This window comes from Amblyomma maculatum, chromosome 10 (assembly GCF_055883805.1).
Source record: "Amblyomma maculatum isolate TAMU_Amacu chromosome 10, ASM5588380v1, whole genome shotgun sequence".
Taxonomy (NCBI): Eukaryota; Metazoa; Arthropoda; class Arachnida; order Ixodida; family Ixodidae; genus Amblyomma; species Amblyomma maculatum.
Genome location: NC_139353.1, coordinates 117,499,020 through 117,513,796, shown reverse-complemented (window position 1 = coordinate 117,513,796; position 14,777 = coordinate 117,499,020). Strand labels below are relative to the sequence as shown.

Below are 14,777 nucleotides of genomic sequence, written 5' to 3'. Positions count from 1 at the left end.
ACGGTGCAAGGTGAGGATGGGGATGAACCGCACCTCCACCGAATGTTACGTGGCGGCATGACAAGCGATGGAACACGGCGACACAACAGAAACAGAACGACGTGATGACAGGACGATGAAATATACTTTATTGGCCAGCGGGCCTGGCACGAGCGCTCCGCCCCGCGCCAGTACCCGCTTCACCATCTTCGTAGCAATATTATGTGAAGCATGCCTGAGGAAATTGGACACTAACAGGTGGGTAGCTAAAGTGTTTAAATACCTTTACCTGAAAAGGATTAACTCGCAATGAAAGAAAATAACTAGGACACTAACCAGTAAGTATGCTTGTCACATGGACGAAGAAATAAAGAGGTGAAAAACACAGAAGACGAAAATTGGATAAACTTTATTTTTAAAAACAGAGTGGTACAACTATACCGAAAGTGGAAAGGGCAGATCAGGAAGGAAGCTTTCTCCGATAATTTAAGTGGCCGTGCACTACGCTTTGAAGCTAGATTAGGGTGCCTTAGAACAGGCAGCTACAAAAAAAATATTTAAGCATGAAGATAAAAAATGTACAGTATGGGGTAAATCCACAGAAACGATTAAGCATCTGATACTCGATTGTAATGGTATCCATCCTGAAGTGGATGCAGGCGCAGTCACTCTTCCTGAGGCTCTGTAATTTAGATATACCAGTGGCCGGGTGAATATACCTGCGGTGGAAGCTAGAAGAAAAACGACTAGAACATTCATTGGTGGCCTAAAAGGAGAAAAGTTGCATAATGTAATAATCTAGAAACAGAAATTCAATAAATGGAATAATTTTATAGTTAACCCATCTAAAGCAATAAGATATACGGAAAAAAACGAGCATGATAGCAACTGTTACAGCGTGTTTCTAAGGAGATACTTCTATATTTCATCAATCCATCCCAGTGTGCACAGAACTGACACACTTTGGTGCGTAACAGCTAGCTGAAGCTCGCCTAACACAGGCAGCCTTCCAGCGTAGCACGAAAGTTTCAGATGTGAAAGCTTCAATTGTGGCCAGTGTTTGCATGTTTATCGAAAATCTGTCGCGTTATGACGCACACTGGTTATCTTGTGTCCACTTGCATTGCCAGTTCTCCGCCGCCCTAATTGACTGTCAGGTGAATCGGCGGCTCGAGACACTGTTCGCGCTGACAGCAAAGTCCAGATATGAGCTTTTGCATAGCAGTCATCCAATGAGATTGTTTGCACTGTTACCATTTCACCATTAGGCGCAGGTGCAGCAGCCCTGAGTTGCTTGTCGTGGTGAACATGATACATTTTTTGAGATGTCTACGTTGGCCACAGTGATAACACAGCGATTTGGTCCAGCTGCAGCTGTTAGCGTCATCTTTCAAGCTCCGATAGATGCCACATTGACGAGATGCTGCAGTTTCGGCGCTTTCGCTCGGTGTTATCCGTCGTCGCGTTTGCATTTTCAATAGTGTAATATTTCTGACGCACTTTTTTTCGCGTCGTTTTCCGCGGCTTCAGCAGCTATTTCTATCGCTTGGGATTCTTCTAGCTTTAGCTCTTTCTTTGCAAGAAGTTGTTTCCAAGCGTACACCACAGACACTCCTGTCTCGCATCATTCCGTCAAGGCAACTGCCGAAGCTGCATTTGTCTCCAATGGGGCGGACCTCGACGAGGAAAGCTTGAATAGATTCTCCTTCTAATTGGCACCGACTGAAGAATTTGTTGCTCTCCTACATTTCGCTCCGTTTATGGCGTAGTATTCATTTAAGGCTTTGAAGACTTGGTCATAGCTCAGGGTTCAGCTCCCAGGTGCCACTCATCCGGCAAGGATTTGAATAGTCTGCGTGCTCAGTGCCGCCATAAAAAATACTATCTTCCAATTGACTCAGGGGTGCCATTTGCTTCAAAATACGCCTATACTTTGATCAAGTATGGCTTCCACTTATCTGCGCTTTTTTCGAGGCTCGGGAGCATCTGGTAGGCCATGGAAGTCGTTTCCAGGGTTGTCTTCAGGACCAGAGTGTCTGGGTCTGCCTTGATTGCGTGGGTGTTGTTTTGACTAGTTGCCAGTGTAACATAGTCACGGCAGAGAGGCCACAGTAGAAACGGCCAGAACAGCAGCTTGGGCTTGTTGGTTATTCATCTTCAGGTAACAGCGCAAAAACATGGGCGGGACACAAGAGCAAGAACACACAACGGGCGCTGACTTTCAACAAGTTTACTCTGATGCATACATTGCTTGATAAAGTGTTGCGCACCGCACGAGACACAGACACGCGACTTCTGCCACAGGTATCATCTATCTACAATATCCAACAGCCCCAGTTCTTTTTTATCGGATTGAACGCCTTATGGGAGCTGGGTATTCTTCACACCTAATTGTATCCGTCGCAGATCGATTAGGCAAGATACTTAAACTGCGCGACAGCAGCAGGAAGTCGAAAGACGAACGAAGGATTGTGGCCATTCCTTATATCCACAACGTCTCCTACCACCTCAAAAAGATAGGCCGAAAAGCTGGAGTTAACTTTGGGCTCAAAGCCCGAATAAACTAGAGCCTTTTCCGGTGGGTCAACGGCGAAGAGCCAAGAAAACTACGCGGGTGTATACTACAAATCACCAGGCTCGCTTTGTCGAATGTGCAGAAGGTGTTGTTTATTCACTCTCGTTGAAATGTGGAAAAACGTAGATAGGAAAGACCGGCACTAACCATGGACTGAAAGAACGTAAAATTAACGTCGAGCAAGCACTCAGGCATATTGGAATACATGTGAGAAATTGCCCATCCAAAATCTGTATGGCTGAGTATGCACAATATAAAGTTTCCTGAAGGTATGAACGGAACGATCGTGCACGTCTGGGAACTAGGCAGGTAAAGAAACGGGCTTGGTTATAAGTAATCCAGGATGGAGAAGGAGTGGAGAAGGGACATAGCGAGATAAAAAAAAACTTCGCACTTGCGCAGTGTGTAGCCGGAAATATTACACAACACAATGAAAACAAGGTATTCGCTTTTCTTGCATCTTCACCTGCAGCGCCTTTTCACGGTGGCAATACCGAAACGCGCCGGTTACATAGGGCGTCAAAATTGACATGAAAGCGTTGCGAAACTACGATCGGGTGTTTGAGCTATTCGCACAGCCTGCGTTCAGAGCCTAATATGCGACAATATTCAGTGTAGCGCTTTAGTGTAAAATGAGTTAGGGTAACAGAAGAGCCACCTCTGTTGAAAACTAGGAGCTTGTAAATAGATTTCAGTCAAGCAACACTAGTTACGTATTGCACATTGAGAGAGTTGGCTATACCAATACATTTCGAAGAAAAGTAATTGCGTAAACGATTGTCGTTCAGAAAATATCCGCTTACTAATATGATGAAAAATGACCAGGCAATCAGTTTAATTCTGATGAAGTAATTGTGCTTCTAGCCGGCTCCTCAATTTTTAGCATGTGCGTGTCTGGCCAGTACATTGTCGCGTCATGCCCATGAGGTGAAAACAAGTGGTCGTCCTTCTATTTTTTACTGACGCCTGATACAAGCCTCTTCTGCTCACCGGATGTTCTCGCTGCTGATTTCTATGCCTCAGGAAAATCTGGTGCACAGTTTATAGTGCAGCTTTTTGGCGCCATGTCCTGCGTTCACGGCGCTGCCGTTGTCTCCATAACGAGATGTATAAATAAACAAAGAAACATTGTTTCATAAGGAAATCAAACCACCATTCCTTGGATCCCCAGCCAAACGCATTAAACAACGGCGCCACGCCCGGGATCGTGAAACGCACATCAGAATTCTCGTTGTCTACCGTTAGAATGATAGTAGCCATGACAATAACGCTGCAGTTAGTGATAATGTTCGGGCTGTAGACGAGGAAAAAAAAGAAAAAAAACTGTTTTATTTATAGGAAGGGAAAGGCGCGGTAACTGCCTCACTTGATTTCTGTGGACACCGCAACCGCGCCGTAAGGGGAGGGAGGAAGATAGGAGTGAAAGTGGAAAGAGAGAAAGAGGAGCCGTAGTGGAGGGCTACGGAGTAATTTCGACCACCTGGGGATCTTTAACGTGCGCTGACATCGCACAGCACACGACGCGTCTTCGTTTCGCCTCCATCGAAACGCAGCCGCCGAGGTCGGGTTCGAACCCGGATGGATGGATGGACTAAACTTTAATGTCCAACAGATAAGGTGATCTACCCACCCCCCGACACGCAGGTCAAGGGGCGGGTGCCGCCGCCTCAGAGGCAGGCCGGGAGGTCTTGGGTCCCAGCAGCCTCTTCAGCCAGTTGGACGAGTAGGAGCTGGAGCTCAGGGTCCGAGCTGCACAGCAGGGTCTCCCAGGTGTCTCTACAGCCTATATTGTTCGTCCTCCTGGGAGAATACGGGCATTCCCATATTATGGGGTCGAGGGTCCCTCTCACCCCACAAAGATTGCACTTGTCACTCCTAGCCTCAGGGAACATGTGGTTCGCCATAACCGGGTGCGGATATGTATAAGTTTGCAGTCGCCTCCACGCCACTGCTTGTCTGCTGTTTAATTTCGGGTCTGGTGGGGGTACCAGTCTACGATCCAATCTGTAGTGCTGCGTGATCTCCCCATATTTTAGCAAGCGCTCTCCGCTTCCTCGGTCATCAAGTGGCCCTGTAGCGGCTCGGCGGTAGAGATCTCGAGCCAGCTTGTGGGCCGCCTCGTTGCCGGGGACGGCTTCGTGCGCAGGAGTCCAAATTATTTGAATTTTCCTATCCAACTTTTTCTGGCCTAGGATTCTGGCTGCTAAGGGCGAGATCCTGCCCTTGCTAAAATTTTGTATGGCAGTTTTGCTGTCACTTATGACAAACTTCGCTTCCGTTCCGACGCAAGCTAACGCGATCGCAGTTTCCTCGGCTAGTTCTATGCTCCGCCCGCGCAAAGTGGCAGCTGTCACGGGATTGCCCCGGCCGCTGACGACCGTTGCTACCGTGAAACTGCCACCACCTCCCGCCGCGTCTACATAGGCCACTTCATGTTCCGAAATTTCGCCGAATTTAATTTCTAATGCTTCGGCTCGTTTTTTCCTCCTGTCTTTGTTATATTCCGGGTGCATGTTTTTTGGCAGCGGGGGAATCACCAAATTTTGTCTGACTTCTCCAGCTACCTCCACCTTGACCGTGGGACCCCTATCCGGATTTATTCCAACTTTCGTCAAAATGACTCTTCCTGTCTTCGTGGTGCTAAGTCTCTCAATTTGAGAGGTTCGCACCGCTTCCACAAGTTCTGCCCATGTGTTGTGTACCCCTAGAGCCATCAGTCTCTCTGTGGATGTGCATATGGGCAGTCCCAGCGCTCTTTTTACGCATTTTCTCATTAGAGACTCAATTTTTTCTTTTTCCACCGCTTTCAAATCTAGATACGGCGTCGCGTAGCTCACTCGGCTGAAGATGTAGGCCTGTATCAGTTTCATCAAATTTTTTTCCTTTAACCCTCGGCCTCTGTTGGCCACCCGCCTAATTAGGCTCAGGATCTGCATCGCGTGATTCTCCAGCCTCTTGATGGTCTCGCCATTATGTCCGTGTGACTGGAGAATCAAGCCCAAGATTCTGATTTGCTCGACTATTGGTACCTCGTTACCAGCCACTTTAATTTTGATCTCCGACGGTGCCTTGCACCTTAAGTGCTTCGGATTGTATATAAACAATTCTGATTTCTGCGGCGAGCACGCTAGGCCTCTCTCTGCCGCGTAATCGACTATAATGTCGGTGGCGGCTTGGAGCAGGTTTTCGACGTACGAATCACTTCCCCGGTTGACCCAAAGGGTGATATCATCCGCATATATACTAAATTTTAATCCTTCGAGCTTTGCCAATTGCTCGGGGAGTTCCCTCATAGCCACGTTGAAGAGTAGGGGGGACAGCACTGATCCCTGGGGCGTACCCTTACTCCCTAGCTCTATTGCGGGGGATTCCAGCGTCTGGAACTTCATGCAGGCCGTTCTACCCGTCAGAAAGTCCCTGATGTACCGATATGTCCTGGTACCTACATTAATCTTGTTCAGCCCTTCCAGGACCGCCTCATGTTTTACGTTGTCGAAAGCCTTCGTGAGATCGAGCCCCAAAATTGCTTTCGCATCTTTAGACTTTGAGTCTATTATGTCATGTTTGATTTGGAGCATGACGTCCTGCGTACACAAGTGAGGACGGAACCCGACCATCTCATGTGGCCACTGATCATCCTGCTCCATGAAATTCATCAGTCTGGTCTGGACGACGCGCTCCATCAATTTCCCCACGCATAAGGTTAAGGAAATTGGTCGTAAATTTGCTAGTTGAGGAGGCTTCCCTGGTTTCGGTATTAAAATAATGCTTGCCGTCTTCCACTGTTGTGGGAGCTCGCCTTTTTCCCAACATTCCTGCATATAATCCGTTAGATACCTAATGGAGTCATCATCTAGGTTCCTGAGCATTTTGTTCGTTACTCCGTCAGGGCCTGGAGCCGACTTCGTTTTAAGTCTTACAATCTCCGCCCTCACTTCCGCTTCTGTGATGGGGGCGTCCAGCGCCTCGTTAGGCGCTCCACCATAGTCAGGAAGTGGGGTTCGTGAAGTTTCCCCCACATACGTATCAATTAATTTGTTCATGAAATCGTCATCGTTCCCTTCGAAAGCGTGCCTCACTTTTGCCAATCTTATACCAGATTGCGTCTTCGAGTTGTCTGGGTCCAACAAGTGCCGGAGGAAGCTCCAAGTCTTGGAGAGGTTCATGCTCCCCTCCATTTCGTCACACTTGTTGTCCCAATTTTGTTCGCATAATTTGAAAGTATAGTCTTCGATTTCCTTATTATGTCACGCAATCCTTCTTCTGAGGTTGCGGTTCCATTTCTGCTTTTTGAGACGACGCTCCATGCTCTGCTTAGCTTCCCACATATGCAGAAGACGGCTGTCCGCAATCTCCGGGGCGTTATCACCTTCGAGCAATTTTGTTGCCTCTCTAACGTCCGATTTGAGCGCCGTCGCCCATTCCTCGATGCTTCTGATGGGTTCTAGTTCCTGAGCCCTCCTCATATCTCTAAATTCATCCCACTCAACGACGGCCGGTGCGCGAGCCCGGCGTGTTTTAACGCCTTTCCTCAGTGTGGAGACAATTATGTAGTGGTCGCTGCCAAAATTTTGATCCGAATTATGCCATTCTAGACCTTTTACGTTTTTCGAGAATGTTAGGTCTGGGGATGTATCCTTACTGACGCTATTGCCCACCCTCGTTGGGCTCTCGGGGTCCGTGTGCAAAGTGAGCCATAGGTCATGCGTATCCTCCCACAGCTGTCTACCTTTTGGGCACTGGTGCGGGTACCCCCATTCCTGGTGATGTGCATTAAAGTCCCCCACTATCAACAGTGGCTGGTTGTTTGAAATTTTGAGGGCCTTGCGAAGCAGAGCTCTGAACCTCACCTTCCTTTGCCTGGGTGAGCTGTATAAATTTAGAATGAATAGACTAGGGTCTTTCTGTTTTCCAGTTAAAACTTCTACAAACACGTTCTCGATCTCTCTCGACTCTAGATCGTGTTCAATGGCTGCAATGTTTCTTTTCACGAGTGTTGTGACCGAGGATTTCTCTCCCCTGCCACTATGAAATGACTGACATCCCGACAATTTTGCGGGCCCCCCGGTTTCCTGGAGAGCAATTGCCAATGGAGTCTCATCTAATAGCAAAAGGTACTGTTGCAGAATCGGCCGCTTGCGCCGGAAGCCGCGACAGTTCCACTGCCAGATTTGATTTTCATTTGCGCGCCTGGCCATTTTGCAGTTGCGAGACGACCTGTTCTATATTTTGTTGCCACCCGTTTATGGCGGCCATCTCATTCCTTAACCTTTGGCATTCCTCGGCCTGTTTCTGAACTGCCCCGAGAACAGCTTGAATTTGGATGTTGATATGATTCATAAATTCACTCATCTTGGCATCTAACCTTTCCAAATTTTCCATCCTTTTCTCCATAGCCTGAATAGGGTCGGTGTCTTGAATTTTGCGTTTCACCGGTGGTGGGAGGGACGGCTCTGTGACCATTTTATCCTGTCCCTGCGGCTGTTGACGTACCGCTTGGGAGGTCGTTTGTCTAATGGGTTGTTGCGGAGGAGGTGTTGCCTGCCTCTGTGATTTCTTTAAGTTTTGGATCTCGGACCGCTGCGATTCGACTATCCCCGTTAAGTTTTCGATCATTTGCTTTAATTTCTCAATTTCCTCGTCTCGTTTACCCCTGTGATTATTTTCCTGGGAGACCTTGCCCGCAAAACTCACACCCTTACGTTCCATGCTCCTACCTCGTCTCCATGCGTTGGCAGTATCCCTTGAGCTTGAGCGTCCCCTGGACTGGCTCCTGGCACAAGAATCGGAGCGGTCTCTGGGCGGCGGCGGTGGTCTGCCTTGTTTCGTTTCCAGAATCGGGAAAGAGTCCTCGCGGAATTCGAAGTCTTCTTTTACTTTCGGTTCCCTTTTCCGACTCTGATGTCCCCCACCAGTCGTCGCTGCATGGTCCATCTTCTCCCAATGTCGCTTCTTCACTTCGTAGGGAGTGCGGAAAAGTTCTCGACACTTGGGGTCTCCTAGTGCATGGCCTTTGCCGCAGAGCTGGCATGTTGGTTCACATTTGTGTTCTCTTGACGGGTTCTCGTGGCCGCAGCCACGGCACTTGACGTTCGTCGGATCCGGGCATACGTCCTCGCGATGACCGAGTCGGCCACAGGCGACGCATACTTCGTATTTTTGCGGTACAGCTGGCACCTGTGCGGCGTCCCGTTCAGATAAATCCATCTTGTCACTTCTTTCTCCTTGAAGAGAATGAAGATCGACTTGGAATCTTTGCCCAGTCTGCGGACGCCTCGAATCTCGGGGTTGTCCTTGCTATCTAGGCGGTATAGAATTTCTTCAACAGAATATCCGAGCGGAACCCCATGGATGACTCCCTTGCCGCAGTGCTCGGGGGTGGCCACGTAGGCAGAAGTGTCCACTTTTTCACCGTCGAACATGAAGTGTTTCACGCTCACGTACTTCAGCTTCCTCTCCGCACTTGTAGTGATGACCAGAACGGAGTGCTGCTTCATATTTGGAATTATTATATCTTCCTTCTCTTCGCGTGGATTGATCCCCGCCGACATTTTGATGATGTCAGTGAGATGTGCTGTTCCATATTTGGTAAGCCTAAGTAGGCCTCCACGGGGTCGGAGAACAATTTTCCCGGCGCCATCTGGAATGCGCGTCTGCTGACGCTCGATCGACTTGGCCGCCATTTTCCTGCGTGCTTGCTTTTCCTTGGCTCGCTGTTTCGCAGTTTTCTGCCCGCTCTTCTCTGGCGGCACGTACCTTACTCCTTCGCTCGTGAACCATTGTCCTGGTTCTGAAAGTTCCTCCGGTGTAATCGTGGTTCCTTCCACAATATCCATGATTCACAGCTTTCGCACGACCACGAGCGGCAAACGATCCCCCGGTAGGGACGCCGTGGGCCCGGTCGGCCGTTTTAGGCTTAGCGCCGTTAAGCTCAATTCAGCTACGTGCTGCGTCGAACAAACAAAGTCAAAAAATGGCAAAATAAAGTCCCACTTGCCGAAAAAATGGTATCCTCGTGGTCCTCTTCTCTTCTGCCGTCGATTGAGCACAAAAGCCAGGAAAGCAAGATCGACAGGCTGCCGAAAAAGCCAAAATTCGCGGAGCCCATGTGAAGCGCGTCCGCCCGCTTCGGCTCTCCACAACTCTCCCGGCACAGATGTAAACGAGGAACTAGTTATCGAAAAAAGAATTATAGGAAAGTGGGAGTGAATGTGGAAAGAGAAAAAGGCACCCGATTTCGGCGGTTGCGTTTCGATGGAGGAGAAACGAAGCGGCGTCCGTGTGCTGTGCGATGTCAGCGCAAGTTAAAGATCCCCAGGTGGTCGAAATTACTCAGTAGCCCTCTACTACGGCTCCCTTTTCTCTCTATCCCCTTCCTCCCTACCCTTACGGCGCGGTTCAGGTGCCCCACAGAAAGCCCCGCCGGGGTGGTGCAGTGGTAAGACGCCCGACTACTGTGCCGGAGTACACGGGTTCGAACCCGACCTCGGCGGCTGCATTTCGATGGAGGCGAAACGAAGAGGCGTCCGTATGCTGTGCGATGTCAGCGTACGTTAAAGATCCCCAGGTGGTCGAAATTACTCCGTAGCCCTCGACTACGGCTCCTCTTTCTCTCTTTCCACTTTCACTCCTACCTTCCTCCCTTCCCTTACGGCGCGGTTGCGGTGTCCACAGAAAACAAGTGAGACAGTTACCGCGCCTTTCCCTTCCTATAAATAAATAAATCACCTAAAGAAACAAGTGTGCAGATACTGCGCATTTTCCTTCCTGTTCCTGACGAGAAGTCTCAAGTCGCCAGCGCCAGAGAAAACGACGGAGACTTCACAACCGCGAAACCCTTGAAATATTCAATAAAGTTTTCACTCACTCACTCCTGTTCCTGTTCCCTTCTTGTTTACCCTGACGCTCGCGCGTTTAGGTTAAAAAAGTGGGAGGGTGTACACACATGTCTTGCTCCAGTCCTTTGCTCTATCTATCGAAAAGCTGGATCAGCTGCTGAGATGCGCTGAAATGTCGGATTAGGAAGTACCATCACCGTCGCTAAATTTTATATCCACATTTAAACAGTGTTCATGGTGAAGGTTCTCTGTGACTATAACATTACCAAGAGATATTAGCAAAACGCGGAGAGGCAGCTGTTAGCTTGTGCTCCTAATAAACAACATGTCTGTGAACGGAAACAAATCATATTCCTTTTGCCACATGCTAATAATGTCTTTTTTTTCTCTCAATGCAGATCTACAAGGAGCAGAAAGCATAGCGGAATTAGTCCGACATGTGCAAACCCGAAGACTAAATGGACTTTTGGAAGAGGTATTCATAAAATGTCTAACTGAAGAGCGCGTTGTTCTCTTATATACTATGTCTAACTGAACGCTTCCAAATACCTAAACAATGGCCTGTAGGGGTGTCTTGATGTCGAAGATAGAAAAACAAGCGTTCGTCAAGAACGCCATTGAAAAAAAAAGGATCTTATCAATGCCGTATATTTGCCTCGCGGGATGATTAGTGAAAGCTTCGGAGCCCCATTTTATCTCCACCCTCAATTTAAACCCGATATAACAGTTAAATTTGAGATGATTTTTCTACGCGCTAGCCATGCGCTTTAGCAGACTGTATACATTCTGTTTTGAGGCGACTGATATGTTTGATTCAATTATCAGGAGGCTGGTGGCAGTGGCTTTCTGAGGCCACATTATGGAACGCTAAGTTGACATCTCAAAAGGTCCAAAGTCGAACCTAATCCTGTTGCGTAATGTAAGAAAGTGAATAGTTTTCAACAGTTGCCAATTACTGTTTTATTTCACATCACGAAATCACACTTACTTTTTATTGACAATAATTACGAACTGTTCGCCAAGAGTTGTCGCGCTGATGCCAATAAGAAAAAATTTGAGTAACCTACTACTGGATTCATCGCGTATCCTCCATAAGGCTTATACTGTTAAGGTTTATTTACAGAGTGATTCTGCGCCTTAGCCTGGTGTGGTAACAGATGGTGACCTTCCTCTTCTTTTACCTCTATTCCGGAGAGCCTCTTTTTGCACTTCCTTCTCCTCCTCTGTGCTTATGCCTGACATTTCCCCCTTCGCAGACGAATCCCCCGGGCTGTCAGTCAGAGTCCCGCTTCATTCCTGCGACGTGAACTACCTGTGTTTTCCGAGAGGGGCGACCGTGGGAACATTGGCGAGACACGACGTAATTCAACTCATTGATGCGTTTGAGCACAATAAATGGGCCTGTGTAGTGCGACAACAGCTTCTGGGACAAACCACGCTTGCGGAGAGGTATCCAGAGCCACACTAAGTCGCCGGAAAGATAGGAGACATCCTGATGCAGACGATCGTAACACTGATTAGGGCGGTCCTGCGAGGCCAGAGTGCGTAATCGGGCGACCCGACGAGCCTCTTCAGCGCGGCAGAGGGTGCTCGAAACAGACGGCTCGGTGTCGAGAGAGAACGTCGAAATGGTGTTAAGAACACGTCGAGGCGGACGGGCGTAGAGGAGGAAAAATGGACTATAAGAAGTTGCCTCATGCTTCGAGGTGTTATAGGGGTAAGTAATGAAAGGAAGCACGTCATCCCAGTTCTTGTGCCGCGAGTCAACATATATCGCAAGCATGTTCGTCAGTGTCTGGTTTGTACGTTCGACGAGGCCATTTGTCTGGGGATGGTACGGCGTAGTGACGCAACTGCCAAGTACAATAGCGCAGAAGCTGTTCCACAAAATCTTCCGTAAACTGGCGGCCTCGGTCACTGATAATTGCACGAGGAAGCCCATGACGGAGGACGACAGCGTGAAGAAGAAAGAACGAGACGTCAGCGGCGGTGGCGGAAGGAATGGCGGCAGTTTCACAGTAATGCGTGAGATGATCAACGCACACGATGACCCAGCGATTTCCTTTGGACGAGTGGAGAAATGGGCCTATGTGGTCAATACCCACTTGCTCATATGGTGTGGTCGGTGGTGTCATCGGATGTAAGTGGCCCGGCGGAGAAGTCGTGGGGAGCTTGAACCGCTGGCACTGCACTCAGGAGTTCACGTAACGCTGAGTCGTTCGGTGCATATTTGGCCAGTAGAAACGCTCCTTAATGCGCTTAAGAGTCCTAGAAAACCCCAAGTGCCCAGCTGTAACATCATCGTGCATAGAGTGTAGAACAGAGGAGTAGAGGCTAGCCGGAACGACTACCAGAAAGCGTGCACCGCCAGACGAGTAATGTTTTCGATACAGCAAACCATCGCGAATGCAGAAAGGGTTCGAAGATTCCGGATCACGAGCTTTTTCAAAAAGTGATACCAAGTCTTGATCTTTTCGTTGTTCTCGCTGGAAAGTGGCAAGATCAGGAAATTGTACGGAAACGACGGCAAGATAGTCGTCAGAAGTTGTCATCGCAGAGGGTAGTCGAGAGGCAGCCGCTTGAGGCAGTCAGCGTCAGCGTGTTAGCGGCCACGTTTGTACGACACTGTAAAGTTGAACTCCTGAAGGCGTAATGCCCAGCGGGCCAAACAACCGCAGGGATGGCGTAGATTCACCAGCCAGCAAAGCAAATGATGATCGGTGATGACTGCAAAGGAACGTCTATAAAGGTACGAGCGAAACCGCTGTACGCCAAAAACGACGGCAAGGCACTCTTGCTCCGTCATGGTATAGTTGCGTTCAGACTTGCTAAGGGTGCGACTTGCGTAAGCGACAACGTGTTGGTTTCCGTCATGCCGTTGTATGAGCACAGCACCCACGCCGATGCCACTTTCGTCAGTGCGGAGTTCTGTGGGAGCTGTCGGGCTGAAATGACGCAGTATGGGTCGCGAGGTAAGAAGAAACTTGAGCTGATGAAACGCAGAATCACATTCAGAAGTCCATTTGAAAGGAATATCTTTCTGCAAGAGGCATGTGAGGGGGTAGGCTACGCCAGCAAACGTAGGGATGAAGCGTCGAAAGTAAGAGCAAAGTCCCAGGAAGCTCCTGAGTTCTTTCACAGACTTGTGTTCTTTGACGCAGCTGACAGCTTAAATCTTCTATGGGTCAGGCCTAACACCGTCTTTCTCAACCAAATGCCCAAGCACAACGATCTGGCGTTCACCGAAGCGACACTTCTTAGAGTTCAGCACGAGACCCGCTTTCTGTATTCAGTTAAGGGCCACAGCGAAACGACTGTTATGCTCCGCGAAGGCCCTCCCGAAAATTACTACGTCATCTAGGTAACACGCAAATTTGCCACTTCAGTCCACGCAAAAGAGTATCCATAAATCTTTCAAAGGTAGCAGGAGCTTTGCATAGGCCGAAAGGCATCACGTTAAATTCATATAACCTATCGGGAGTCACAAATGCCGTCTTCTGGTCTTTCAGATGCATCGGTATCTGCCAGTACCCGGATCGTAAATCAACAGATGAAAAGTAGGAAGCTGAATGGAGGCAGTCAATTGCATCATCAGCACGCGGGAGCGGGTAAACATCCTTCTTGGTGACAGTATTGAGGCGGCGATAGTCGACACAAAATCGCCAGGTGCCATCTTTCTTTTTCACGAGAATCACAGGGGCGGCCCATGGGCTAGATGATTCCTGAATGATTCCTCTTTGCATCATATCACGGACCTGTTCGTCAATTATCTTACGTTCTGAAGGTGAAACACGGTATGGTGTCTGTCTAATCAGGTGTGCAGATCCAGTGTCGATCATGTGATGGGTGCGGGAAGGCGGAATCGGTGGTTGCTGATCTCGAGCAAAGTCGAACACGTCCGCATGTTTCATAAGGACCTCCATCCCTATTCGGCGGTCGCTGGTGGGTAGCGATTCATTTATGAAACTGAAACTGGGAATCAGCATGATTGTAACGTCTAGTTTAACGAGTAACGCCATCACTGAAGGCGGCGATGTGCAGAGAAAGGCGTTCTTCAAAGTCGGCGAGTTTCAAACCACGCGGCAATACAGAACGTTCTTTGGTATGGTTGACAGTCCAAAGCGTGGCACTGCCCTCGTTCACTCGAGCAACGCTGCGGGGCACCAACACACTCGTTTTGGCACCGGAAAGGGAAGCGGGTTCCACCAGAGCGTCGAAGGCATTGGGAACCGCACCCGAAGACACAACTGGGACGAAGATCGCGGACATCATCGGAACGACGGTATCCACGAAGACAAAACACTTGAACCGCCCGCAACGATTCTTCTATGAGGGCCGATCGAAGGCTGGGGTTATTGATATCTCGCCACTGTTGAAGTCAATAG

At 48.9% G+C, this 14,777-nt stretch overlaps 1 protein-coding gene across 1 annotated transcript in view; it reads left to right on the top strand.

Annotated features, from left to right (window-relative positions):
* LOC146177313 (uncharacterized) overlaps positions 1–14,777 on the top strand; it is a 218,312-nt gene that overhangs the window by 132,452 nt on the left and 71,083 nt on the right. The window contains exon 8 of the mRNA XM_084580427.1: positions 10,791–10,867. Within this exon, the coding sequence (XP_084436553.1) occupies positions 10,791–10,867 (77 nt within the window). The remainder of the gene's footprint in view (positions 1–10,790; positions 10,868–14,777) is intronic.